Genomic DNA, 27,246 nt, shown 5'->3' with positions numbered 1-27,246 from the left:
TTCCTGCGCTAGGACTTCCACTCCTGGCCGTGCCTCCTTTCATAGACTCTCCCTGTACTCGTTGGTGCTTGTTATAAACTCATTCATAATTAAGAGGCAAAGCGTCTTCTGTGAAAAATTAGTTCAAAAGATTTTCTTTTCTTTGCTCCACCTTTCTTCCCTGGGGCTTCCCTAAAGCCTGACAACATGGGCGGATTACCAGAAAAAAACCCTCCTCATTAACTACTTCTCATCCAGAGGCTTTTGTTGGCTTGGATGACTCCACGTAAACACTATCGCCACTATTGATTTGTTCTTTTTCATACTAACTTCGCTTATATTCTTAAAATACTTTTTTTTTTTCTGTATTAAGACGCATTTTATCTCAGTTTCTCCGTCCCAAGACGGTCCGGTATCCAGTGCACCTAGAATTGTGGGCTAAAGCCAACATTTCAATGTTTTACATGGTGAGGTCTACAGAAGTTCTTGCAGTCAGGCTACTAAACTGCTAACCTATCCAACTGGCTCTGAAATACAATAACTCGCCTACCGTAGAGCTTACAGTATAGTATCTCCTATCTGTCCCACTCTTCCTTGTGGAAAAGTGGATCTGTTGCCCACGGCTACTAATTAGGTTGCTGCTTCTGTTTTCCGAAGGGTTTCCAAAAAGTGAGAGCACCACTTTTCCCATGCACTACTAAATTGCCCCAATGCGTGAACTGGATTGTGTGCCGCCTTATGCATTTGTTCTAAATATGTAAGCGCCACGGTTGATGACTGCGCTATAGGCATAAATGATGATCTAGAAGATGGCGCTGACATAAGGCAAGTACTAACATAAAGCACTAGGGAGACAGAAGGGGGTTGCTAAGAGAGGGGAGTGAGAATTAGAGCTGGAGAACAGAGCAAGAGATTGCATTCCGTGCTGTTTGCTGCTTTGATCTCCTGCCAAGAGAACCTACAAGGTCGGAGCCAGCAGCCTTAAAGTTCCGGATATGTGAGGCTTGTGGAATGCTGGAGTTTATGTATGAAGTGTGTGTAATGTGTTTGATAGGTGCTCTCACCATTCGCACAGCTCCACCAAGAGCACTGTACAAAGTAACGTCTGAGAACACAATTTCAAAGGGATTTCAGACATGCATGACCCATAGATCTAAAAACTACATTTCAAAATGTGCACTTCATTAATATCCCTCTGTTCGTATGTGCCTTCCCTTTTGCCCTTTTTTTTTTATAGCCATGTTGACTTTTTGAAATCATCCAGAAAAATTATCATTCTTTTTGTGCATCATCGTTGCATTGCTCATTCGACCTCCTTCACATGTCAGTGAATCACATTCAGTCCTTGGTCTCCACAGGTCGCTCACATCTCCATTGACTTTAATATTTGTATTCGCACATCGGTGGTTTTCCACGGAAGGAAGCATGCCCTATTTGGCCCGTGATTATGGATTATGGATCCTCATGCATATTACAGTCTATAGTTCTTGGAAAACCACGGACTCAACACTGATACCATCTGTGTTTGGTCCATGGTCTTCATGAAACATTGGTAGGAGATGAAGTTCTAGAAATGAATTTTCAGCCTAGCAGTGTCCATGAAATACAGATGGCACAGATCCTTCATGGATGACCATTGACCATCTTATCATGGATGTCATCACAGATATGAATGTGTCATTGAGGCCTTCATATTAATGATGTCTCCTGTCTTAGAGGTTGCAGCCATTGCAATTTTTAAATTCATTCTTAAATGGCAGCACCATTTTGCCTGAAAAAGGCTGTTTCACCCACAAAAGCATGCACTTGATTACAATGAATGTGGTTTCTAGGCAAAAACAGGTGGGCACTTAACATTCAATCTTATAAGGGTACTTTCACACTTGCCTTGCTGGGTTCTGGCTGGCAGTTCCGTCGCCGATCCGTCAATCTGTATGCAAACGGAAACCATTTGTAGACTGATCCGGATGCGGATCAGTCTCACAAATGCATTGCAATAATGGATCCGTCTCTCCGGTGTCATCCGGAAAAACGGATCCGGTATTTTTAGTTTTTAAAATTTTTAAAGGTCTGCGCATGCGCAGACCGGAAGCCCGGATCCGTCAATGCGGCAATTTTAATGCACTACGGCACTAATACATTCCAATGGAAAAAAAATGCTGGATCCGGCATTCCGGCAAGTGTTCAGGATTTTTGGACGGAGAGAAAAATGCTGGCTGCCATGGTCAGCTCCCTGCTGCCGTGTGCACAAAGCACAGGGCAGCAGGGAGAGTGTAAAGTCCTCTATAAAGCTCTATTAGGGTGAATATGACAAGGGTTCTAGCCCTTAAGGGGGCTAATAGTTATTAAATAAAATGTAAAAAAAAAAAAAGTTTAACCCCCCCCCCCCCCCCCCCCAATATAGAAAACAATATATAGCGATGTATATCGCACATGCTTAAAATTATATCACAATATAGATTTTAGTCCATATCGCCCACCCCTAACTGAACTGAAGACATCCTGATGCATCCTCAACGGATTGCTTTCCATTCAGAATGCATGGGGATAAAACTGATCAGTTCTTTTCTGGTATTGAGCCCCTAGGACGGAACTCAGCGCCGGAAAAGAAAAACGCAAGTGTGTAAGCACCGTAACCACTTCTGTGCCACCGCTGAAGCCTGGATTAGGGTCCATTCACACGTCCGCATTGTGTCTTGCGGATCCGCAAAACACGGACAGTGGCAATGTGCGTTCCGCAATTTGCGGACCGAACATTGCCGGCACTAAATAGAATATGCCTATTCTTGTCCGCCATTGCTGCCCCATAGAACTGAATGGGTCCGCAATTGTGTCCGCAAAATGCGGAACGAAATTGCGGACGTGTGAATGGACCCTTAGCCAGACCGGCAGTTTCTTTCCCTACATCCAGAGTCCTCAGGGTGTAAACATGCCCTTTTGTTGCCCATAAGCAGATTGATGTCGGTATATCACACCAGTTAAAAATAACGCTAAAATCATCCTTAAGTCGGCCTGTCCTCATGTGTAGTTGTCAGATATCTCCATCGTTTTCTGTGTAACCATTACTGGTGTAGCTGAGGACAGCCATCATGAATGCTGTTACAGCTGCTTGGTACATTGAGGGCAGATCTTTATCATAGTGACTAACATGACTAGATATTAAGACTTACGTAAAATAGGATAAGCAGCACTCCAGACCCCAATTTGGGGATAGTATACCGATAAGAAAAGATGATAAATAAGTGGTCCCCGCAGATGGAGATCCTGGCTGGGGGTCCCGTCAAGAAGCAATATGTAGAAATCCACAGCACTCTGCAATTTATTGGAAAGTCTCGGTTATATTCTCCATTAGGCATCATGCACACAGCTGTATTTTGGGTCCGCATAAATCACACGTGGACCCCTTCATTTCTGTAGGGTCGCAAAAAATGCGCACAACACGCGAATGTCATTCATGTGGTGTCTGCATCAGTGCAGCTGTTCCACAAATTATAGAACATACCCTATTCTTGTCTGTATTGCATATAGGGACTGAGGAAAGTGCAGGATGCACACGGCCAGGATCCGTATTTTGCGGATCCACGTTTTGCTGTGTACATGGGGTCTTACAATGCATTACAGGTAAGTAAGGGCAGACATCAGGTGTATATTTTGGGTGTACACACTGACCACAGTGTGACCAGAGCCTAAAATGCCCACTACTTTAAACGGACACTGACAGGGCCAATAAGCATATTGAGGTATATATCTGGCAGTACAGGTCTTATAATGGGTATTACAATCATATAAGTATCCCCCCTGTCCACATTATACAAACAGTAAACTTTAAGTTTTATAACCTGCTCCAACGGTCTGCAATCTGCCCAAGGGGCGGCGTTTCACTTCTCTTGCGCCCAGCCAGCCTCCCCAACTGCCGATTTGAAGCGCCGCCCAGCTCATGAATATTCAGTTTGCTGGGCGGCTTCTGCGGGCCCCGCTCTGAAGCGCTTCGCTTAACAGTGCCCTGCGCATGCGCCGGATCTTGTGAAGTCGGGGACAGTAAGCGCCGCCCAGCGAAGTGAATATTGATGAGCTGGGCGGCGCTTACTGTCCCCGACTTCACAAGATCCGGCGCATGCGCAGGGCACTGTTAAGCGAAGCGCTTCAGAGCGGGGCCCGCAGAAGCCGCCCAGCAAACTGAATATTCATGAGCTGGGCGGCGCTTCAAAGCGGCAGTTGGGGAGGCTGGCTGGGCGCAAGAGAAGTGAAACGCCGCCCCTTGGGCAGATTGCAGACCGTTGGAGCAGGTTATAAAGCTTAAAGTTTACTGTATGTATAATGTGGACAGGGGGGATACTTAGATGATTGTAATACCCATTATAAGACCTGTGGTGACATATATATACCTCAATATGCTTATTGGCCCTGTCAGTGTCCCTTTAATTTCAGCAGTTTATGTGCAGCCTCATACTACATCAACAAGCCCTGCGATATCCTTGAGGCTCTGGGCTGTCTCACAAACTGTACTTGTATGACCCCTGGTGGAAAGATGTCAAAACTGCATCTGGAATGTTGTTCTTCACTGCACCTTTTTAGTACTTCTGTTTGATCAATAATTATCCTATATTAAAGTTACTAGTATGGAATTTAATATTAAATGTATCAGTTAAATGGCCATTGCAGTATATAAGTAGATGCATTGCCGGAATTTCACACTTCAACTTGGTTGGGGGCAAATTCCATAATTAAAGTACTGTTCTAAACAGTTTTCCTAAGATTTAATCATCATTTAGTTTCAGAAACTTGCATGATTATTATTTTTTTATTTTTATTGTGATGGTTCATTATCATGTACATTGGCATCAACATCAAGTTTTAACACACTTTATATTGGCGCCACATAATTGATTTCAATGTCTGACTATGAATTCTCACGCTCTCCTTCAGATTCATCATTTGTGTTATCTACGCCACTGACTGCAACATGCAGAAGTGTTCAATAATTGATAAGACACTCCTGTAAATGCCTCCATTTGAACTGTTTGGTCACACAGTTAAAGGGGTTCTGCAGTTTTTTTAAACTGATGATCTATCCTCTGATCTGCGGGGGTCCGACACCTGGGACCCCTGCCAATCAGCTGTTGGAGAAGACAGTGGCGCAGGAGTGCCGCGGCCTTCTCGCTGTTTACCGCAGGCCCAGTGACGTCATGACTAGTGTCACTGGCCTGGGTGGGGCTAAGCTCCATTCAATTGAACAGAGCTCAGCCCCGCCCAGGCCATTGATACTAGTCGTGACGTCACTGGGCCAGCGGTAAACAGCAAGAGAAAACCGCGGCACTCCTGCGCCACACTCCTGGAGCGCCGCTGTCTTCTAAAACAGCTGATTGGCAGGGGTCCCAGGTGTCGGACCCCCGCAGATCAGAGGATAGATCATCAGTTTAAAAAAACTGCAGAACCCCTTTAACAGTCTAGGGCAACATTTTGCACAGATGTCAGAGTATATACATTTATGCTGTATTTTGTGTAATGTAGCTTATACTTTATTCTCTTTTTCTCTTCTAGGCCAAGCGGGCAGTGCAGAGAGGGGCTACAGCAGTTATCTTTGATGTCTCAGACAACCCTGATGCTGTGGAGCAGGTAGATGTAGGTTTTGTATAGGCGCTGGGCTGCGTCAGTCACCTGAGATTGTGGCGGCTTTCTTACAGAGCTAAGAAGTGATGTTTTGTCTTGACTGTTTTTACCCTGTTTTTAATGTTTTTTTTTTTTTTTTTTTTTTTGTTTATTCAAAAGAGCCTTGAAGTTATGACCATAAAACAAACAGTATAATAACTTATAATACATATATTTTTATGTGGGCAGATGTTACTTACAGCACCATTTATGGTTATACACAGCTTGCCCATGAATATCCAAGCTGATCTCAGCTTGGTATCATAACCTGCAGATTTGTATGGACATTTCAAGCGTATGATGTCTTCTGATCAGGGGTGCCTGAGGCCCCCGCCCCCTAATATAATGTTTCCCTGGTAGTCCCCCTGTAGTATAATGCCCCCTCTGTAGTGGTAGTATATACATAAGTATACAGCGTTAATATATATAATGCTGTCCTCTATGAGGCAGTACAATGGCGCAGGAGGTCGCGATAACATCATCGCGACTTCCTGCGCTGAGTCTCAGGTGGTGCAATGATGTGGTCATAAACGCCTGAGTCAGGACAAAGGCATTCTTGCGGCATCTTAGACCCAGTGCAGGAGATTGCAGTGATCTCATCCCGACCTCTTGCGCTGTTCTGCTTCCTCATAGGCTTCAGGTCTAATGGTCTTGTTAGTCCAAGCAGATCTCTTTAATGATTGCATGGAATGTAGACTTCTAGAATAGCTAAATAAATATTGACTGGAAGATCAGACAATTCCTTATTCTGTAATTCTCTTCCTCCCCTGCAGCTGAATCAAGGCTTGGAAGATCCACTTAAGAGACCAGTTGTATATATGAAAGGCACTGATGCTATTAAACTCATGAACATCGTCAATAAGCAGAAAGGTGCTCGAGCCAGAATTCAGCATCGTCCACCTCGGGTAAGCTTTGTGATTCTTGTTCAATAGTGATCTGGAATGTAAGGCAACATAACAGACCACTGACACCCAAAAGTGGGAGGTTAAGGTTCCATTTAATGTATTTTGCAGTGATTGTTTCATTTTTTTTCTCTTTTAGCAACCCACTGAATATTTTGACATGGGTATCTTCCTGGCCTTCTTTGTGGTGGTGTCACTGGTCTGCCTTATCCTTCTTATCAAGATCAAATTAAAGCAAAGAAGAAGTCAGGTAAACATTGGCTGTTGTAACAGGCAGTGGGTGTGGACCCATTGTGCCAACTCAACGTAAGGGCATTGTCCTGCTGGTCCCCTGGTATTCACCCTTTAACGCCTGGACAGGGACCTTGACTATTCTACAGGAAACCTACCAGGTCGCTCCTGGAATAGTCCGGTTGTAGTTGGCAGCTGACCCATGAGGGCCAGAGACACTGCTGTGAAGCACTAAAGGAGCAGACAATACTTAGTCAGGAGACAAGCCAAGGTCAGGGCAGACAGAGTTCGTAAAACATAATAATAATAATCTTTATTTATTTAGCGCCAACATATTCCACAGTGTTTTACAATCCTGTACTGTATGGGTAACCAGTGCAATGACTGGCACAGGGCGGAAGCATCAGGGTAGTGGTTAGACAGACAGATGAGCCTGGCTGCTGCGTTCAGGATAGATTGGAGAGGGAAGAGTCTGGTGAGGGGAGAAGCCAATTAGTAATGAGTTACTCACGACTGGATAGGATCAGGGCAACAATGTGATGTGTTGTTGTTTCCACATTAAGAAAGAGGTGGATTGTAGAGATGTTTTTGAGGTACAGGCAGCATGAGCAAGCAGGCAAGAGAGATCTGAGTTCAGGGCAGACAATGGAGGAACAGTCTGTAAACAGGCTGAGTTCGTACAAGGGTAGACAGACAGAAAAAGCACACCTTCACTAGGACTAGCAAACACTAGAATACCTAATGCTCAGGCAAACAACCCCGTATAAATAGGAAACCTTATCAGCAGCTGGACAGAGAGCAAGAGGAATAGATGAACTGTAGCTGTACCACAGAGTTCACTGAGCACTAGCCCCAATACACGCGGTGAGTGGAGCCATGCCCGCCTGGGATAGTGGAGCAGTGGTAGACACAGGCCGCCAGCGTAACAGTTGTATTAATACCGTGAGGCATTATTCATTTTCATTTACTGTTTCACTCATGTTAAAAAGGGCCTGCCACCTCTTCTGACATGTCTGTTTTGGTAACTGCTTGCATTCCCCATGAAATAACAATTGTGGAGCATCATTTTTTTATATCTGTATTTTGTGTCATTCCTGTATATTATTCCTACTAATAGTTTGTTAATTAATTGCCAGCACTCTGCAATACGGTTACCAGTTGGGCATGTGTCCCTGCACAGTCTGATACTGATGGCACTGATTGGATAATGTCTCACTGTGCAGGGACACACAACCAACGGGTCACAATCGGTTGGACCTTTATTGTTAGACTGATAGAAATCGAATCGTAAACTTCAAGAAGGAATACTAGAGGCATAAGAATAGATGCAGCAGATTAGTAAAACATATGTCAGGTGGCATGATGGGTCTTCTTAAATGGTTATAGATTTTTTTTTTTCTCCCCCCCCCCCCCCCCCCCCCCAAAAATAAATAAAAATAAAATATATATATTTATTGCTTTCCTGCAATACCAGATAAGTCTTGGCCAGGTTTATTACTATTTCTCGAAGAAAGAAGTTAGCTGATCTCTGAGTCTGAAAGAGACTCTTAAAGAGACTTCTATCTCACAATCACATATGTTTTGTTCCTTGTACTATCAGGATACAATGCTCCTCAAAAATTATTTAGCTAGAACCTTTTTAGACTGCCTTACAGTTGCCTTTGACTCTTATGTTTTGCACCTCCAGTAGGTTCTGCAACCATAAAAATCATCACTGTCTAACATATTTTGTTTTGCATGGTCCTGATTTCATCACCATAACACATTGTAAAAGACCTTCTCAGGCTGGGAGAACATGCTTCTTTTACATTGCTGTGTATAGGAAGGAGTCTGACAGATTTCACATTGCCACCATAATTGTACTGTATATTTGGCTTATTTCACTGATTTAAGTAATCACGGTCACCAACTTCTCTTACAGAACTCCATGAACAGGATGGCAGTTCAGGCACTGGAAAAAATGGAGACCAGAAAATTCAAAGCAAAGGGAAAAGTGCCTCGTGAGGGTAGCTGCGGTGGCCTTGATACGCTAAGCAGCAGTTCCACCTCAGACTGTGCCATATGCTTAGAAAAATATATTGATGGAGAGGTAAGATCCAGCAATCCATGATGGCCAGTGTCAAAGTGTTTTGTCATATTATGAAAGTTTTTTTTTTTTTTTTTTCATTTTTTCCTGAATTTTCACGTGTAGCCCACTCCAGGTAATGCTATGTTTATCCTCCAATGCTTCTCTATACAGCAGTGTCAGGCCGAATGGCAAAGACTGACCTAGGCAGACTGTTGTAGGTGTTGGCCACCATCATTGTGTCTGATGATCTTGTTCTCTTTTCTTGTCCAGGAGCTGAGAGTCATTCCTTGCACACATCGGTTTCATAAGAGGTGTGTGGATCCCTGGCTTTTACAGAATCATACATGTCCACATTGCCGGCACAATATTATTGGTGAGTGGGATATCTAGAACACAAAAAGGGTCTTGGCCTTTTTGGACGTAAGTGAACAGGAAGGAGGTTGGTTTACAAAATAGACCAATGTAACCTTGTTCTGAAGCATGTCCAATATCATATCTTTAGTTAACAAAGGTGGCATTTAGGGGCCTAGCTATAGGGGTGTAAAGGTGGCAGTCACACCCAGCCCCTAATGCATGATGGGGGTTCCAAAAGGCCCTTAAAGGGTTTTGTGCAACCTGTGCCTGGCCACCTGTTTTAGGCTGGGAGTCGAACACAACTGATATGTGCACTATAGGGCAAAGGTCCGACACGACAGGAAAACGTATCCGATCTGTCCGCGCTATTTGATAGCCAGCATCAGTGATGTGTTTTCTGCATTATTCCGGAGGGGAACTGAGCTGGATTGCCCAATATAAGTAAGATGGGCCTTAGATGTGATTTTAATATAATTCAGCTTGACAAACTAGTTACTTTTGTAATTTAATTTCTGTTAAAAAATGATCCAGTTGTGAAATATTCTCTTCATTATAATGATGCCTCTGATGTTTAATCTGTTTAATAATGTGCATGTCCACCTACTGAGGTTGGACGCACATGCTCGGGTCCATCCTTCAGCTGCCACCAGCTAGATCTACTGTTAGAAGCTGTGACAGTTACAGGGAGAGACTGCAGCAGAAGCGACGTGCCCCCAGAGCTGTGATAGGGAGAGAGTGGCAGCAGAAAAGCCCCCCTTCGAGCAGCCAGCATGCAGATAATCTAGTAGAGCAATCTTAGCAATGAATGTGAAGATCTCTGGATCCATGTGAGGTACAGGGCTGGTTCTAGCTCTGTTAGATTTAAATATATATATATTTTATTTTTATTTTATTTTTTTATTTTATTTTTACATCAGTCATGACGTAACCCCCTAAGTCTCATGATATGTGGGAGACCATGTCACAGATTTAATATTGAGGTCCAGAAGCTTTAAGTAATGCTTCAGGTTTAATTAGGTTATTAGGGGATTAAAGCAATTTTCAATTGAAAATTTTCATTTTAATGTTTGAAAACCACAATTGAAGATACTGTATTGTTCAGTTTAGCATAATTGTAGATACTTACACGTTTTTGTTTTTTTTCCACTACAGAACAGAAGAAAGGAGTTCATGGTGCCGTGTGTGGTGAGAACGCAGACAACAGTGGCCGACAACAACAGCAACAGAGAGTCATTCTCCCAGTCCACTATCCAGGAAGGGTGCAACGTACGGGACCTATTGCTGCATATCCAACCCGCACCAGCATGGGCCCACATGGCAATCCCATTACAGTACTCACTGTGGAGCGACCAGTTGAGCCCCCTTTTCTAACTGGATACAGACCTGTATCACTAGATCAGCCAGCTCAAGGCCATCACTGTGATCTGGAACATGCACCATATCCACAAGCTAGTCATGGCTTCCGGCGCTCAAAGTATGGAGGAAGAGGCTTTAACACTGCCACTTGTTACTCTCAATATGAAACCATGTACCAACACTACTACTTCCAGGGGTTGAGTTACCCACATCACCAGGAAACAGCAGGCAGTAGTCAGATGCCCAGAGGATTAGAAAAGGGCTTAAACCATGCCTTTCAGACTGGTAATAATTTGCTATACCAGCCTGCACCTACCATGATGCATATGGCTCCTACGTCAGCTGGTGGGAGCTGCTACCTTCATAGTCAGCACCAACATCGCTCAGTATGCAGTGGCTACTTAGCTGATGTCCCCTGCAGTGACAGCAGCTCCAATTCCAGCTCCAGCTCAGCACAGGGACATGCCTCATCTAGTGACTCCATGCTGGACTGCACAGAGGCCAGCAACCAAGGAGTATATGGCAGCTGCTCCACTTTTCGAAGCTCTCTCAGTAGTGACTTTGATCCATATGTGTACAGGAGTCGAAGTCCTTGTAGGACTGGAGTAGGGGATGCCGCAGCATGTGGGGGGGATGTTGGAACAGGACCTGGAAAAGGTAGGTCAGACACCAGACCTCACCAGACCTTCCCAAATTCTTCTTCTAGGGATCGCCTGTCTAGTTGCAGCCTAGAGATGAATTATAGCAGCAATTCTTCCCTGGAGCGCCGAGGTGCTGCTGTGGCCTCTGGGTTAGCCCCAGAAGCATGTTGCTCCATCTCACAAGGAGGTGGAAGAGACTGGCGGGGGCCTGAAAAGGGCTGCCCTTGTTGTTTTCAGAGGCCTACTGGGGATCCCAGTCCAGACTGCACAAACTTGTTTATGGGTACTGAATCCCAACAAGCGACAGCTGCATCCTCCAGTGGAGGCTTGTACAGTGTTACCTCCAGCCTTTTACACCGGACAGAACCAGGGTCAGTTCTAGGCCACTCTGCCCGGCCCTGCTGCCTCTATGAGGAGAATCATGGGAGCTGCTACACTGAGGACTATGCAGTCAGCATTCAGTATGCGCTGGCTGAGGCGGCAGCGGCAGCAGCTGCTGCTGCGGTAGCTGGCTGTGAGGCTGGTCAACCAATACCCATCATTCCCGAGGATCCCGGCTATGAAGGTGGCTTAGATTGTGTGGGACATGTCTCCTGGGAGATGGAAGGTGAAGAAGATGAGGAGGAGGAGGTACTGTACTGCCAAGAAGGACCTTGTATGCTAGTAGAGGAGACACGTGCCCTGTGTCGAAACACAGGAACAGAGGGATCTGGAAACGTGACAGGTAAATGTCTTGTAGTTACGGGGCAATATTTTAGCCAAAACAAAATTTAAAAACCTGCTGGGTCTATATACAGTGGTGATATTCAGTTTTACAATAGAACAGAGTATAACACACGGCACAATACTATTCAGAGAAATGCAACATTGAGCTGAAGTACTGTTGACCTCATAACATTGTAGTCTACTATTCTTGGTCAGTCTTTGGGCACTTGTCTGATGGTGTGTGCCATTGTAGGAGGAGTCTAGTTTACAATGTCCTGGGGATCATTAGGTTGTTTTTTCCCAGTCCCTATGGTCAGTGAGTTGAGTTCTCCCATTCCGAAGTCAAAAAGTCATACATTAAATTTAGTCAGCCAGCGTGCTGTGATTTCAGCAGTGTGCATGTAGTTAGGAAATGCATCCCATATACAGGTCCTTCTAAAAAAAAATAGCATATTGTGATAGTTCATTATTTTCTGTAATGTACTGATAAACATTAGACTTTCATATATTTTAGATTCATTACACACAACTGAAGTAGTTCAAGCCTTTTATTGTTTTAATATTGATGATTTTGGCATACAGCTCATGAAAACCCCAAATTCCTATCTAAAAAAATTAGCATATTTCATCCGACCAATAAAAGAAAAGTGTTTTTAATACAAAAAAGTCAACCTTCAAATAATTATGTTCAGTTATGCACTCAATACTTGGTCGGGAATCCTTTTGCAGAAATGACTGCTACAATGCGGCGTGGCATGGAGGCAATCGGCCTGTGGCACTGCTGAGGTGTTATGGAGGCCCAGGATGCTTCGATAGCAGCCTTAAGCTCATCCAGAGTGTTGGGTCTTGCGTCTCTCAACTTTCTCTTCCCAATATCCCACAGATTCTCTATGGGGTTCAGATCTGGAGAGTTGGCAGGCCAATTGAGCACAGTAATACCATGGTCAGTAAACCATTTACCAGTGGTTTTGGCACTGTGAGCAGGTGCCAGGTCGTGCTGAAAAATGAAATCTTCATCTCCATAAAGCTTTTCAGCAGATGGAAGCATGAAGTGCTCCAAAATCTCCTGATAGCTAGCTGCATTGACCCTGCCCTTGATAAAACAGTGGACCAACACCAGCAGCTGACATGGCACCCCAGACCATCACTGACTGTGGGTACTTGACACGGGACTTTAGGCATTTTGGCATTTCCCTCTCCCCGGTCTTCCTCCAGACTCTGGCACCTTGATTTCCGAATGACATGCAAAATTTGCTTTCATCCGAAAAAAGTACTTTGGACCACTGAGCAACAGTCCAGTGCTGCTTCTCTGTAGCCCAGGTCAGGCGCTTCTGCCGCTGTTTCTGGTTCAAAAGTGGCTTGACCTGGGGAATGCGGCACCTGTAGCCCATTTCCTGCACACGCCTGTACACGGTGGCTCTGGATGTTTCTACTCCAGACTCAGTCCACTGCTTCCGCAGGTCCCCCAAGGTCTGGAATCGGTCCTTCTCCACAATCTTCCTCAGGGTCCGGTCACCTCTTCTCGTTGTGCAGAGTTTTCTGCCACACTTTTTCCTTCCCACAGACTTCCCACTGAGGTGCCTTGATACAGCACTCTGGGAACAGCCTATTCGTTCAGAAAGTTCTTTCTGTGTCTTACCCTCTTGCTTGAGGGTGTCAATGATGGCCTTCTGGACAGCAGTCAGGTCGGCAGTCTTACCCATGATTGCGGTTTTGAGTAATGAACCAGGCTGGGAGTTTTTAAAAGCCTCAGGAATCTTTTGCAGGTGTTTAGAGTTAATTAGTTGATTCAGATGATTAGGTTAATAGCTCGTTTAGAGAACCTTTTCATGATATGCTAATTTTTTTAGATAGGAATTTTGGGTTTTCATGAGCTATATGCCAAAATCATCAATATTAAAACAATAAAAGGCTTGAACTACTTCAGTTGTGTGTAGTGAATCTAAAATATATGAAAGTCTAATGTTTAGCAGTACATTACAGAAAATAATGAACTTTATCACAATATGCTAATTTTTTTAGAAGGACCTGTATACAGCGGAGACCAAAGACTGACCCTCACTGCAGTAATTCACTTCATATATCGTATATATTGCATTTGAGGGAAGGCATCAAACACATGACTCGCTTCAGCTCTTCCTAAACAGAGGCTCGTCCTGATGCAGGAGTTCATCATACCTCCTGAGATCTAGGGCCGGAGGTCCTAACAACTTCCTGCACTGTTCTACTTCCTCATAGTCTTCAGTCCTTGAGGCGAGATGCCCGAGGCTCAGGTGCCTTGTGTTTGAGACCCCCGCTTTAAAGGGGTTGTCCTGGTTCAGATTCAATATTTTCACCCAGACAGCCCCCCTGTTAGCATCGGAGCATGTCATGCTCCGATTCTCTCCCTTGCCCTGCGCTTGATCAAGCGCAGGGCAAGGGCTTTTTTACTTCCGCCCAGCAGACTATTCGGTGACCTCACCAGCTCTGATGGGCGGGCTTTAGCGCTGCCCTAGCCATTTTACAGGCTAGGGCTGCTCTAAAGCCCGCCCCTCAGTGCCTGTGATGTCACCGATAAAAAAATATGCTGGAATCGCACTCACCAGAACTTGAGGTCAACCGGTATGCAGCAGCCTACCTGGAGTCCAAGATTCATCAGGGCTCCTTCATGATAAGTCCAAGAAAAGAGATGGAGGCAGCATAACCGGTAGCCGGGCTCACTGCTGGGCGGAAGCCTCCGCCTGGCAGCCCTAAGGAGAGCCCAGTAAGTGACCAGATCTCCTGAAAATGCCTTTGCCTTGCGTGATTCAGTTCAGGGAAAAGGAGAGCATCGGAGCAGGAAATGCTCCAAAGCTCATATCAGGGGGCTGCCTGGGTGAAAATATGGTTGTGTCTGGGTTCAGAGCTGTTTAAAGAACCCCTAGTATAATGCATACGGTGTGTGGACTTTGGGCTGATACTTATGGGACATTCACACAACGACATCCGTTTTGTGCCCCACAAATGGCAGATCCGCAAAACACGGATTCTGGCCACGTGCCTTCTACATTTAGCAAATCGGCATGCCTCGCCCTTTGTTAGAAATGCCTATTCTTGTCCACAAAATGGTCAAAAAAAGGACGTTCTCTTTATTTATTTTAGGCAGACAACACACATTGTGCGGTTCGCATCTTTTACAGTCCCATTGTAATGAATGGGTCTGCATCCCATCTGCAAAAATGCAGATGGGATGTGGACCGAAAATACAGTTGTGTGAATGGATCTATATACTGGTTTTTAGTATTTTGTGACTTCTTTTGGGAGTTTCTTCCTCATTGTGGTTTGCAATATGTCTAATCTTTGTACTACTAGTTTACAGAGTCCTTTTATATACCTGTCTTGTGTTCCATGTCCAACAGGTTGCCACCCTACAGACAAAGACTGAGCACTAAGGATACAAACTACTAGGATTAGATTGAATCTTGTGGATTATTTTCTGAACTTTTTAATAAAGAAAAATAAAAAATAAATCGCCTTTTTTTTTTTTAAAGAAAGAAAAAGATAAAAAAATATTTTTAACGAAAGTTGGACTTTACAATGCACCGTGATCTGGAATCCCACCACACAGTACAACCACTTTTACTTGCTTTATTCCCTGGACTCAGCAATTGGAGAAACTGTGTTATTTGTTTAGGTTTTTTATTTTTTATCTTTTATGTTATAAATATATATATAAATATATAAATATATATTATTTTTTGGTTGCTGTTTTATTTTTTTTATTTTTTTTCCTTGTGAGTTTGTACATGCGCAAGAACTGTCTTTTCCTGATGAAAAAGAGATATATATTTTTTCAATAAAATAAACAAGAAAATATTAATATTATTTTTTATCTGTCGGCTATGAAGCCAGGAAAAAAAAAAAAAAAAAAACACAAAGAGAGTGATCAGGGGTTAACTTTGTTTTTATCTGCCTCTTTAAATGACAAATTCTTTTGTATTTAAGTTGAGCCTTTGCTAAACAATGTCCTAATTTGTATTCTATATAGCTGCAGTTTATATTTATGGTGCATTCTTTATAATGATCATAAGCTAAAACCACTTTTATGTTACAGTAATAATTTTTTTACATGAATGTATTTGTGCAATGCAAATATATTTTACATGTTTTTCATGCCATATTTCTACAATGGTCTGTGTTTATGTATCAGTAAATCAGTTTGCACCCAGAAGCCATGGGGCAGATTTACTAATGGAAATGCTCCAGATGCCGTGAGCCACACAGGAAGGGGTTTTCCGTGTGTTTAATATTGATGCCCTATCCTCAGGTCCGACACCCCCGCTCATCAGCTGTTAGAGGAGGCTGCGGCGCTCCAGTGAGCTCCACAGGCTCTCCCCGCAGCTCACCAAGCACAGTGCCGTCCATTAGATAGCGGCTGTACTTGGTATTGTAGCCCAGTCCCGTTTACTGGAATGGGACTGCTCTGCATGTAGACCATGCGATCAGTGAACGTGACATCACAGGCCTCAGTGCTCACTGGAGCGGTGCGGTCTCTTCAAACAGCTGATTGACAGGGGTGCTAGGAGTCAGACCCCCGCCAATCTGATACTGATGACCTATCCTGAAGATGGATACTTTTTCCTGCGTGATCAATAAGGGGACTTGACCTTGCTGGAAAGTGGGATGCCACATTGTATGCCAAAATGATACCAGACTTTTGGTGGCACGAAGTAAGCAAGCTAGATAGATGTAAAGAAGTGCCAGATTTGCCACCCAGCATCAGCCACGGTGATACATCTGGTGCATTTTTACACTGTCTAGTCATAAGTTTACACTGACTAAAAATTTGACAGGATTTCTAAATCTGCCCCAATATGTTAAAAAATGGACAGGTCCTGGTTAAAGTGTACTGATTTAGTTCCCACAGAGAAGGCGCCGTTCTGAGCAGGTGTTGTCCGCTCACTTTGTTCCTTAGCGATGTCACTCGTTACTATGGGAGTGCTATCATCTCATGAATGTTGGTTTCATTCACTGAATGGATATCTCCACTGGATTAACAGTAAGGTCTATTGCACACGACCGTATGGCTTTTTCAGTGTTTTGCGGTCCACAAAAAAACGGATCTGCAAAAAATACGAATGACAACCGTGTGCATTCAGTTTTTTTACGGAACAGATGGCCCCTAATAGAACAACAGTACTATCCTTGTCCGTTATGCTGACAATAATAGCACATGTTCTATCTTTGAACGGAAATACGGAGTACATTCCGGGTTTTTTTGCGGACCCATTGAAATGAGTGGTTCCGTATACGGAACGCAAAAAACGGAACGTAAACTGAAAAAAAATAAAGTTTGTGTGCAAGAGGCATAAACGTGTTCCTGTGAGTGCCACATTTTTTTTTCAGTCCGCTCCTATACCGCATTGATTTCTGAAGCCTATCAATTCACTTTTGGGGTCATTTATCAAACTGAGGTAGCGTAGAACTGGCTTACTCACTAAGGCCTCATGCACACTTCCCCAAAACTCTGATACCGGCCGCGTGCATCCCGTGCTCTCACGTCCTGCCCTATTGTAAAAATTACTATTTTTGCAGCAAAATGGCCAAGAGTAGGACATGTCGGTCCTGCAAAAAACTAAAACATACGGCCGCACGGATGTGGATAGCATATGGATGACATCTGTGTAGTGTCAGCATTTCTTGCGGCCCTGTAGAAATAATGGAAATATGTTCATGTGCATGAGGCCTAACTGTTGATCAGTGTGTGTTTTTTTTTTTTTTTGTTCTAACGCCACTTGTGCCCTCTCCTCACCTGTCTTTTCATATGACTTTATGTTGTCCCTTTCCTCTATTATTCCTGCCAGAAGTTTATGAAATAATGTGTAACTGGGTGTTGGGGTGTGTCCCTGCAGAGCCTGACGGTGATAGCGTTGATTAGACCGTTTTATACTGACCAGGGACACACCCCTAGTTAGTAGCACCCAGTTGCACATCTATTAATACACTCCTAATAGGAATAATAGAGAATCGGCACAACATCAAGTCGTAAGAATAGAGGCTTCAGAGTTGCCATTTCATGTGGAATATGGACATCTTACAAGTGATGACAGGTCCTCTTGAAGCTGTCCTTACATATAAGATTGACAGATACCATCATTTTTGGTTGGATCCACTAATGAGCTAATGTGTATGGGGAAAAATGAAGTAGACATGTTGGATGTTTTGCTAGCCAATTTATTTGTTTCTATCCCTTGATAGCAAAGCTTGCTGTACATACTAGATAAATTGTCCTAGCCAAGGGATGCCCAACCTGTAGCCCCCCAGCTGTTGCAAAACTACAACTCCCAGCATGCCTGGACAGCCTACAGCTATTAGGGCATTCTGGGAGTTGTGGTTTTGCAACAGCTGGAGGGCCGCAGGTTGAGCCTATCTCATGTGTTAGGGATCTCTTCCTGGAGAGTGTGAGGCCAGATAAAAGGAAAGCTAAGCAAAGAAAATCTGTGTATGTGTGTATATCCATAATATCCCAGCACTTTCTCCCTTCATCTCCTTCTTTCCTTTGGTCATATTTTGTCTCATATTTTAGTTTTCATTAAAACTAAGAAATATACAAAGAAATCTCCTAGGAGATCCGTCATTTGTCTCCCTCCCTGTCCTGTGTCTGTCTATAAGACCGCTGACTGCAGCAAGGGCCCCCTCCTCTGTCCAGTCTGCAGTAGGAGAAAAAGATTAAGCCCCACTCCTTTGGCCAAACCACTCTGGGGGAGATTTATTAAAACTGGTGTAAAGGAAAACTGGCTTGGTGCCCATAGCAATCAGATTCCACCTCACTTAGGAAAATGAAAGGATCAGTCTGATTGTTTGCCAGTTTTCCTTTACACCAGTATTAATAAACCTCCCCCTGTGTCCTCTGCGGGATGTCTACATATTTGTTTCATCGTGCAGAATATGCTGAGGGAAGCGATAATTCTCTTTTTTGTTTTTTCATTTTAAGGCGTAGTGTTCCTTTAATACCAGTCAGTGTCTAGCAGCCAGTTCTCGCCTCACACCTTTTTTTGAAATCTATATTGGGATGTCTTATCAAACCTCACGCTATTACTGCACACCTACCGATGCTGTCTATTTGGACATTAAAGACTTGGGAATGAAATAAGTGTAATTAATAAGTATAGTTAAAGGGGTTGTCCGCCTTTTCCTTACTGATGATCTATCCTTTGGATAGGGCAACAGCATTCTCAGTAGCGCCGTGGCCTTCTCACTGTTTCCCGCAGGCCAGTGATGTCATGACTATGTCAAGTGGCCTAGGAGCAGCTCAGCTACAGTACCAAGCACAGCCGCTATACAATGTACGGTGCTGTGTTTGGTGAACTGAGAGAGGGCTGTGGTGCTACTGACCCAGGTGTTGGACCCCCACCAATCCTGAGGATAGATCATCAATCAGAAAAAAGTGGACCACCCCTTTTAATAAAAACTCATCTGAAAAGTGCATCTCCATCGACTATGCTGTATGATTTACTTACTGTCTGTGGTGGTAAAGGAAATCCAAGAATAGCACATTATTAAAGGGTGGCCACAGCCACCGTATGTCGGCTGAACTCTCCAATTTTGGTGGTCACCGAACGACCATCAAATGTAAATTTAATATTCGTCCAACGAGGGGGGAGGGGGGGATGGATTAGGCATGTTGAATTTTGATATACTTGATCTTTTCTGATCAAGAGATGTGCCTGGCAGTGTCCTATTTCCCTCTCCTTACTGAGGACATGTTAGACATTGAGGGGATCGGGAGCAATAGCTAAAATGATTGAAAGAAATTATCTTTTCCTTTAGAGTTAATTGAATGTTCACACCCTTCTACATTCAGTAAATTGCACATTGTGTACTGGCCTCTGTTTCTTATGAGTAAATTGGTTCTCTACTCACTCGGCAACCATTTTTTATGGCAGAACCCACTGAAAGTGACTTTGTACCAGATTCTGTACTTGCCTTTTTTTCCAGGTAGGTGGAGATTTTGGAAATAGTAACCAATCCTTTTTAATCTTGAGATGCGGGTAATTTACTGCATCTACTTATCAACTTGCAGGATAACAGGCTGAACTTGATGGACAAATGTCTTTTCAGCCTTATAAACTGTTACTATATTACTTAGAAGGTGACTACTGGGTCTGGTGACAAATGTACTTCAGTGATGTTACTGGTTCCTCAGAGCAATGTCCTTTATAGACTCCGTATAGGGTCAATACACAATCTTAGTCTTGAACTTGAAACAGATTTCTTGCCTACTGATAAGATTATTCACTTTGAATGGAAATTCTCCTCGAAAGGATTGATTCCTAACCAGGTGTCCCCTATACTAAAGCTATTATATAATCAGTGAATATTTTTGACTTGCAGTTAGCAGTTGGTATTCATATAGCTCTAGGGTCAAAGTAGAGGCAGAAAATGACATGTTCACTCATTCATTGTTAATACTACTGTAGGAAAAGAGACCTTTCTGGTCGTTGTTCTCAATTCAAGCAGCTCTGTAATATCATAAGCTCAATCTAACACCTGGGACAATTTGGGGTTACTTCAAGCTCAATACTGGACGGAGTACTTGTTTGCTCTTATGTGTGTTGAACCGCAGTACTAAATAGTTTGTCATTGATAATTTGTACAAATCTCAGTTATTCAGCTACCACAATATAACCTTTTCTGTTCAATCCCAGGATAATATCTGTGCATCTGGAGAGCAGCATAGCCTTACTGGTCTGGTCTGCACTGACATTGAAAATGCTGCTAACAATCCAAGGCTGTTTGGTGTAGGACAATGCACAAGATATTGGGTTTTTAGTGTTGCATATCTCTCCATATTCATCAGCTGTAGTTTTGATCTTTGTGGGTCATGTAATTATGAGCTACATAGATCAACTAATGGTTTCGGGTGTTTTTTAGGACCACATTCTCCCAGTAAACATATAAGATATAGACATTGGCCATGGATTATTTATTTATTTTTGGCCAAGAAAAGTTGTTTGCTTAACATTCGAAAGAGCTGTTGGCCGCAATTGCGTTTGGCTAGATCATGGTAAATCTGCAATTTCCAGCATGACATGCTGAGAGTTGTACATCAACATGACTACAGCTGCTGGGGGTGTTTAATGTGCAGCAATCTTTCAACGCACTAATAAACCATCAGGGGTTTGAGAAGTCATGCAGCAAAGATCTGGTGGGCATTTCCATCAGGAAGATCCTTGCAGGTGATCAGGAGATGTTTCTCCTGGTTCAAGGATCCTTCTTTTGCCAACTGTACAACCCATGGCAGAATGGTGTGAGGGGTAAACGGTTGTCGTCTTATGTGGTATATGGTTTTACATATAGTTTTAGCCGTTTCATCAACTTCCCCTTTCTTCAAACTGATACCTTCCTGCCTACCACAAGTGCCTAGTGTATAATATTGGGATATACTGATAAGCTCAGTCTATTGCCATTCAAACCACTATCTAGTAAGTGACAGATGGGGGGGCCTCATGTATAAAAGTGGGGCAGATGATCACAGCAGCCATTGAACAACTACTTTTCACTTTACCTATCCTACTTTGTAAAAAAATAAAATAAAAAAAGAAGTTGTATTATGATTGGTTGTTCTGGACAACTGGTACTGTTTGTCTACACTAGTTTTTCACGCAGGACTCTTGGTATATAAGTTGTATAGTCATTAAATCTTCATTGGTTATTAAATGCATCATTTTGCAGGACCATAATAATACAATTTGTTATAATAGAACCACATTAACCAGAATAATTTTACTCAAATTTTGTAAAAAAGAAAAAAATCTTTATTTTTAAAGGGAGCAAAAGTTCATTATTTTTTTCTCTTTACTCAAATACTGACTTTTTTTTATTTGTATGTCCTTTGTCTCACCTTTTTGGTACTGCAGCTTTAACAGATATTGTGTAGCACTTAAAAGAACATTATGAGAAAACAACATATTTTGGGATATATCTTTTCCAATGAAATCTTCTACCAGTAATAATTTTTTTTTCTATTTTTAAAACTATTTGTAAAAAGCTGAAAACATCAAGAAGCATGTATATGTTCTATGTATTTGTGTGCCCTTTTTCATTTATGGAAATGTTCTCAGAATATTTATTTACTAATATATTTATCTTAAGACAAGTCTTACATTGAGTGTTATGGGGGTAATCAATGCATATATCTAACACACAAAAAAACTTGTTTTTGTATCTGTCCAGAAAATGCACATGGATGTAAAGTTTCTGACCAAATTATGATTAAGATAAAGAAATAATTTTAGTACTATACAGTTTTGTAACAAAGTGTACAAATGTCAAAAATACAGATTTACCAAGAAAGTTTGTAATTGTCTAGTCTTTTATTTTATAACCTGACACATTCCTGTCACTTGACACATGACCTGTTCACTTCTATGGCAGTTCCAAGACCGTCAGAGCAAGTACGCATGCTGGGAGTTGTAGTTCCACAACAGCTGGAGTGCCTACCCCCTGTGCTACAGTGAAGAGTGATTTACTAGAGAACACCTTTCTAGAGCCACTTCCAGAGTCCATTGCTCGTGCTCTACAGCCACAACTTCATCCATGGAAAAATAAAAAATAAAGTTGTGTGGCTCAGAACATGGCAACAAAAAGCTATACTTTTTTATTATTATTATTTTTAAAAGCAACGCATAGCAAGCATGATACGGACCTGTTGAATAAAGTAACAACATTTTTGCTTTACAGTGATAAGCAAATCCCCCAAAACGCCTGAATTGTTATTTTTTTTCCCCCATTCCACCCAAGTCCTCATATGGCTATGTCGATGAAAAAAAACAAAAATGTTGCCAGCAAAGCTGACCTGGTTCATAAAAGGTTAAACTCCAAATTTGTTTTTACCAACATATTTCTCCCACAAGCACCAGACAGAGCTACAGTATGGTCCAAAAATATGTAGATGTTAGGGCTATATGGCTTGCGTATCATGTTATGTGCTCTGAGAGTATAGCTATTTTTTTTTATTGTCTGGCCTAAAAAGGCTCTTTTACGCGAACGGATCCCGTGCGGGTAATCCGCTATGTGAAAGAGAGCCAAGCCCCTTTCCGGACAGCAGAGACACGGAGCATTAACATGACTGATAATGCTCCGTGCCTCTCTGTGACCTTTTTACTACAAAATCACAGTGAGATAAAGTTGTCACTTGATTTTGTAGTAAAAAGATCACAGAGAGGCACTGAGCATTATCAGTCATGTTAATGCTCCGTGTGTCTGCTGTCCGGAACGGGGCTTGGCTCTCTTTCACACAGCGGATCATCCGCACGGCATCCGCTTGTGTGAAAGAGCCCTAAGATTCTTTATCTACTTGGCCACAGATAGCCAACCTGCGGCTCTCCAGCTGTTGTAAATCTACAACTACCACCATGCCCTGCTGTAGGCTGATAGCTGTGGGCCAGGCATGCTCAACCTGCGACCCTCCAGATGTTGCAAAACCACAACTCCCATCATTCTCGGACAGCCTACAGCTATCTGCCTACAGGATGGCATGGTGGGAGTTGTAGTATTACAACAGCTGGAGGGCCGCAGGTGGAGCATACCTGCTGTAGGCAGTCTAGGCATGCTGGGAGTTGTAGTTTTGCAACAGCTGGAGAGCCTCAGGTTGGCCATCCCTGTACTAGGCACTCTCCATAAGGATAAATAAGACCCCACCGTTCCCTGGCAGAGGCATCTCAGTTAAGGCTACTTTCACACTTGCGTTCGGGGCTCCGCTTGTGAGTTCCGTTTGAAGGCTCTCACAAGCGGCCCCGAACGGATCCGTACAGCCCCAATGCATTCTGAGTGGATGCGGATCCGCTCAGAATGCATCAGTCTGGCACCGTTTGTCCTCCGCTCAGCAGGCAGACACCTGACCGCTGCTTGCAGAGTTCGGATGCCCGCCTGGCCGCGCGGAGGCAAACTGATCCGTCCAGACTTACAATGTAAGTCAATGGGGACGGATCCGTTTGAAATTGACACTATATGGCTCAATTTTCAAACGGATCCGTCCCCCATTGACTTTCAATAATATATATATATTTTTTTGTTCATGGTAATGCAAACGGATCCGTTCTGAACGGATCTAAGCGTTTGCATTATAGGAGCGGATCCATCTGTGCAGATACCAGACGGATCCGCTCCGAACGCAAGTGTGAAAGTAGCCTAAGCCAATTCTCTCTGCTCTGCAATGATGAGGGGCAATTGCCCAGAAACAGTTGTATGCAAATTAGGTGCTTGCAGTTTTGCTTTAAAGCCTGTTTAAAAGGTAGAACATTGACTTATAGCAGTGATGACTAACCTGCAGCACTCCAGCTGTGGTGAAACTACGACTCCCAGCATGCTCCATTCTATTTCTATGGAGTTCTCAGCCAAGCAAGGAGGCATCTTGGGAGTTGTAGTTTTAGCCATCACAGACTTATAGGATAGCTACCTTACATCTGGTGACATTAGAGGCTCTGTTATCTTTTCATTTATGAAATAAAGCTAATTTGCATATCCTGGGAAGCATTGTCTGCCTATAAGACCCCTTACGCCTTCTAGGTGTACTCCATAAGGAGAAATGGTACCCCCACCAAATTATATGTGTGGCAGGCACAGCACTATGAAGTGCCTTTTGAGCTGTGGCATTAGAAGAATTTTGATATCGCTGACTTTTAGTCTAACCAGACCGTCTATTACTCTGTAATTCCTCTAGCGCCGTTCTATGGAAACAGTAGGTTTAAAGAGCACACCAAATGCTTAAAATAACTTCTTGATGAACTTCAACTTTTCTACATATATAACACTGCCGCCTCCGCAGCAGATAGTCCATGTACATGACACGTGTTGAAAAGATATCACAAAATGGCGGTATGCATAAGATGGTGGTTCAACTGTTCAATCTTGTCATTCAACATAAAATGGTGGATATATTTCTCTCAAGTATCTGTACTCTCACTTTAAGTTATTTAAAGGGGTTGTCCAGGTTCAGAGCTGAACCTGGACAGCCCTCCATTTTCACCCCAGCAGCCCCCCTGACATGAGCATCGGAGCAGTTCATGCTCCGATGCTCTCCTTTGCCCTGCGCTAAATCGTGCAGGGCAAAGGCATTTTTCAGAGTTCCGGTGACGTACCGGGCTGACAGGAACCCCAGTGACATCACCGGCACTGATGGGTGGGATTTAGCGCTGCCCTAGCCAGTAAAACGGCTAGGGCAGAGCTAAAGCCCGCCCCTCAGAGCCGGTGAGGTCACCGAACACACTGCTGGGCGGAAGTTACCGCCCGGCAGTGTGTTATTGAAAACACAAGAGCCTGTGCCCTGCGCGATCTAGCGCAGGGCACTGGAGCGCATCGGAGCATGAGATGCTCCGATGCTAGGCTCAGGGGGGCTGCCGGGGTGAAAATAACGGTATGTCCGGGTTCAGCTCTGAACCCGGACAACCCCTTTAAGCGCTTTATGATCTCTCTGAGAGGTATATCTGAGGTCTAACGATTAGTTCACTTGCTGAATTTGGTTGCAATTTGCAGTATGCTGTTAGCAGTAACTATTTGCAGATTGGTTGATCTGGTATGGTTGTATGCAATTTGGATTGCAATATGGAATTTGGATTGTGAACTTTGTAGTTTGCAATTGGTGGAACTGTAAGTAAACACATATATAACTAGTTCAGTATACAGTTCTAATCACTATATTAACAGTTGGAACATTATTTCACTGTTTTAAATACCTATTTTGGCGTCTCTGCTTCCATAAAACACAGCTCTTAGTGGAGTGAATGTCTGTTCAGCGTCTCTCCTCTGGTGTAATGATTCTAGCAGCCCCTGCTAGGGGAATTTCCCACACAGACTGTGAGGTTGGCCTATGATTGGTCAAAACTCCTGCCCAGCAACAACAGTTTAACTCTATGCTTTCTGTTGTTTCTGCTGTGTCATTGAGCTTACCTTACATTATATAATGAATCTTAAAGGTATATTATCTTTTCTGATTCTGTGAACACAATATATATAACAGTTATATGACATCCAAACATGAAGTCACTGTAAATAACTCTGCTTTTGTCTTTAACACACAAACATAGGAACTGTTTTTAGGTTATTGGCAGCTGTAGCTGTATAAACATATAAGCTATATTAGCAACCTAGGACAGGTCTGAGCTGGCCAGCTACAATATGAACACAATAACCCCTTCAGGACCAGCAATGCTTTAGATTTTATCCTCCTCTCCATTCAAGAGCCATCACTCTTTTTCGTTTTCCATTGACAAAGCCAATTTAGGGCTTGATCTGTACGGGACGAGTTGGACTTTCAATGGCAATTCTGGTAAATTTTTGTAAGGCATACATTTTAGGAGCTTGTACATTTTCAGAGACAATACAAATGATTTAGTTTTTATTATTTTTATTTTGGGAGGTTTTTTTTGTTGGTATTTGCAATTTTTATTATTGATTTTTTTTTTTCTAATTTGTACTTTATTTTACTCCCCTTAAGGGTCTTGAACATTTGATTGCCAAATCACTAGTACTTGTATAATGTATGATCATGCTATGGCAACCACTCAGAACCCCACAATCACATTCTGGAGAAGAGACCATTGGGGGACAAAAGGAGCCTCTCACCCCTCTGTCTAGCTGCTCAGATGCCACAGTCATCTCTGATCCCTGCGGCTGTTAGCTGTGTAACACAACTGGCACCCACTGTGTATGGAGCTGACTGAGAAGCTTACACATATACAGTCGTGGCCAAAAGTTTTGAGACTTACACAAATATAAACTGCTTTTAGATCTTTGTTTCAGTTGTTTCTGTGATGTAGTGAAATATAATTACATGCACTTCATACGTTTCAAAGGCTTTTATCGAAAATTACATGACATTTATGCAAAGAGTCAGTATTTGCACTGTTGCCCCTTCTTTTTCAGGAATTCTGCAATTCGACTGGGTATGCTCTCAATCAACTTCTGGGACAATTCCTGACTGATAGCAACCCATTCTTTCATAATCACTTCTTGGAGTTTGTCAGAATTAGTGGTTTTTTGCTTGTCCACCCACCTCTTGAGGATTGACCACAAGTTCTCAATGGGATTAAGATCTGGGGAGTTTCCAGGCCACGGACCCAAAATGTCAATGTTTTGGTCCTCGAGCGACTTAGTTATCACTTTTGCCTTATGGCACGGTGCTCCATCGTGCTGGAAAATTGTTCTTCACCAAACTGTTGTTGGATTGTTGGAAGAAGTTGCTGTTGGAGGGTGTTTTGGTACCATTCTTTATTCATGGCTGTGTTTTTGGGCAAAATTGTGAGTGAGCCCACTCCCTTGGATGAGAAGCAACCCCACACATGAATGGTCTCAGGATGCTTTACTGTTGGCATGACACAGGACTGATGGTAGCGCTCACCTT

General features: G+C 43.1%; 1 protein-coding gene across 2 annotated transcripts in view; it reads left to right on the top strand.

Annotated features, from left to right (window-relative positions):
• ZNRF3 (zinc and ring finger 3) overlaps positions 1 to 17,030 on the top strand; it is a 131,349-nt gene extending 114,319 nt beyond the window's left edge. The window contains exons 3-9 of one of the 2 annotated variants that reach the window (XM_044290921.1): positions 5,521 to 5,595; positions 6,402 to 6,533; positions 6,670 to 6,780; positions 8,683 to 8,850; positions 9,100 to 9,202; positions 10,336 to 11,904; positions 15,263 to 17,030. In XM_044290921.1, the coding sequence (XP_044146856.1) occupies positions 5,521 to 5,595; positions 6,402 to 6,533; positions 6,670 to 6,780; positions 8,683 to 8,850; positions 9,100 to 9,202; positions 10,336 to 11,904; positions 15,263 to 15,288 (2,184 nt within the window). In that variant the 3' untranslated portion in view covers positions 15,289 to 17,030. Of the gene's footprint in view, positions 1 to 5,520; positions 5,602 to 6,401; positions 6,534 to 6,669; positions 6,781 to 8,682; positions 8,851 to 9,099; positions 9,203 to 10,335; positions 11,905 to 15,262 lie in introns of both variants that reach the window. The other variant, XM_044290914.1, reaches the window with a different exon arrangement.
• Positions 17,031 to 27,246: the final 10,216 nt, after the last annotated feature.

Source organism: Bufo gargarizans, chromosome 1 (assembly GCF_014858855.1).
Source record: "Bufo gargarizans isolate SCDJY-AF-19 chromosome 1, ASM1485885v1, whole genome shotgun sequence".
In the NCBI taxonomy this organism is placed as follows: Eukaryota; Metazoa; Chordata; class Amphibia; order Anura; family Bufonidae; genus Bufo; species Bufo gargarizans.
This window is presented reverse-complemented; position numbering and strand designations above follow the sequence as displayed.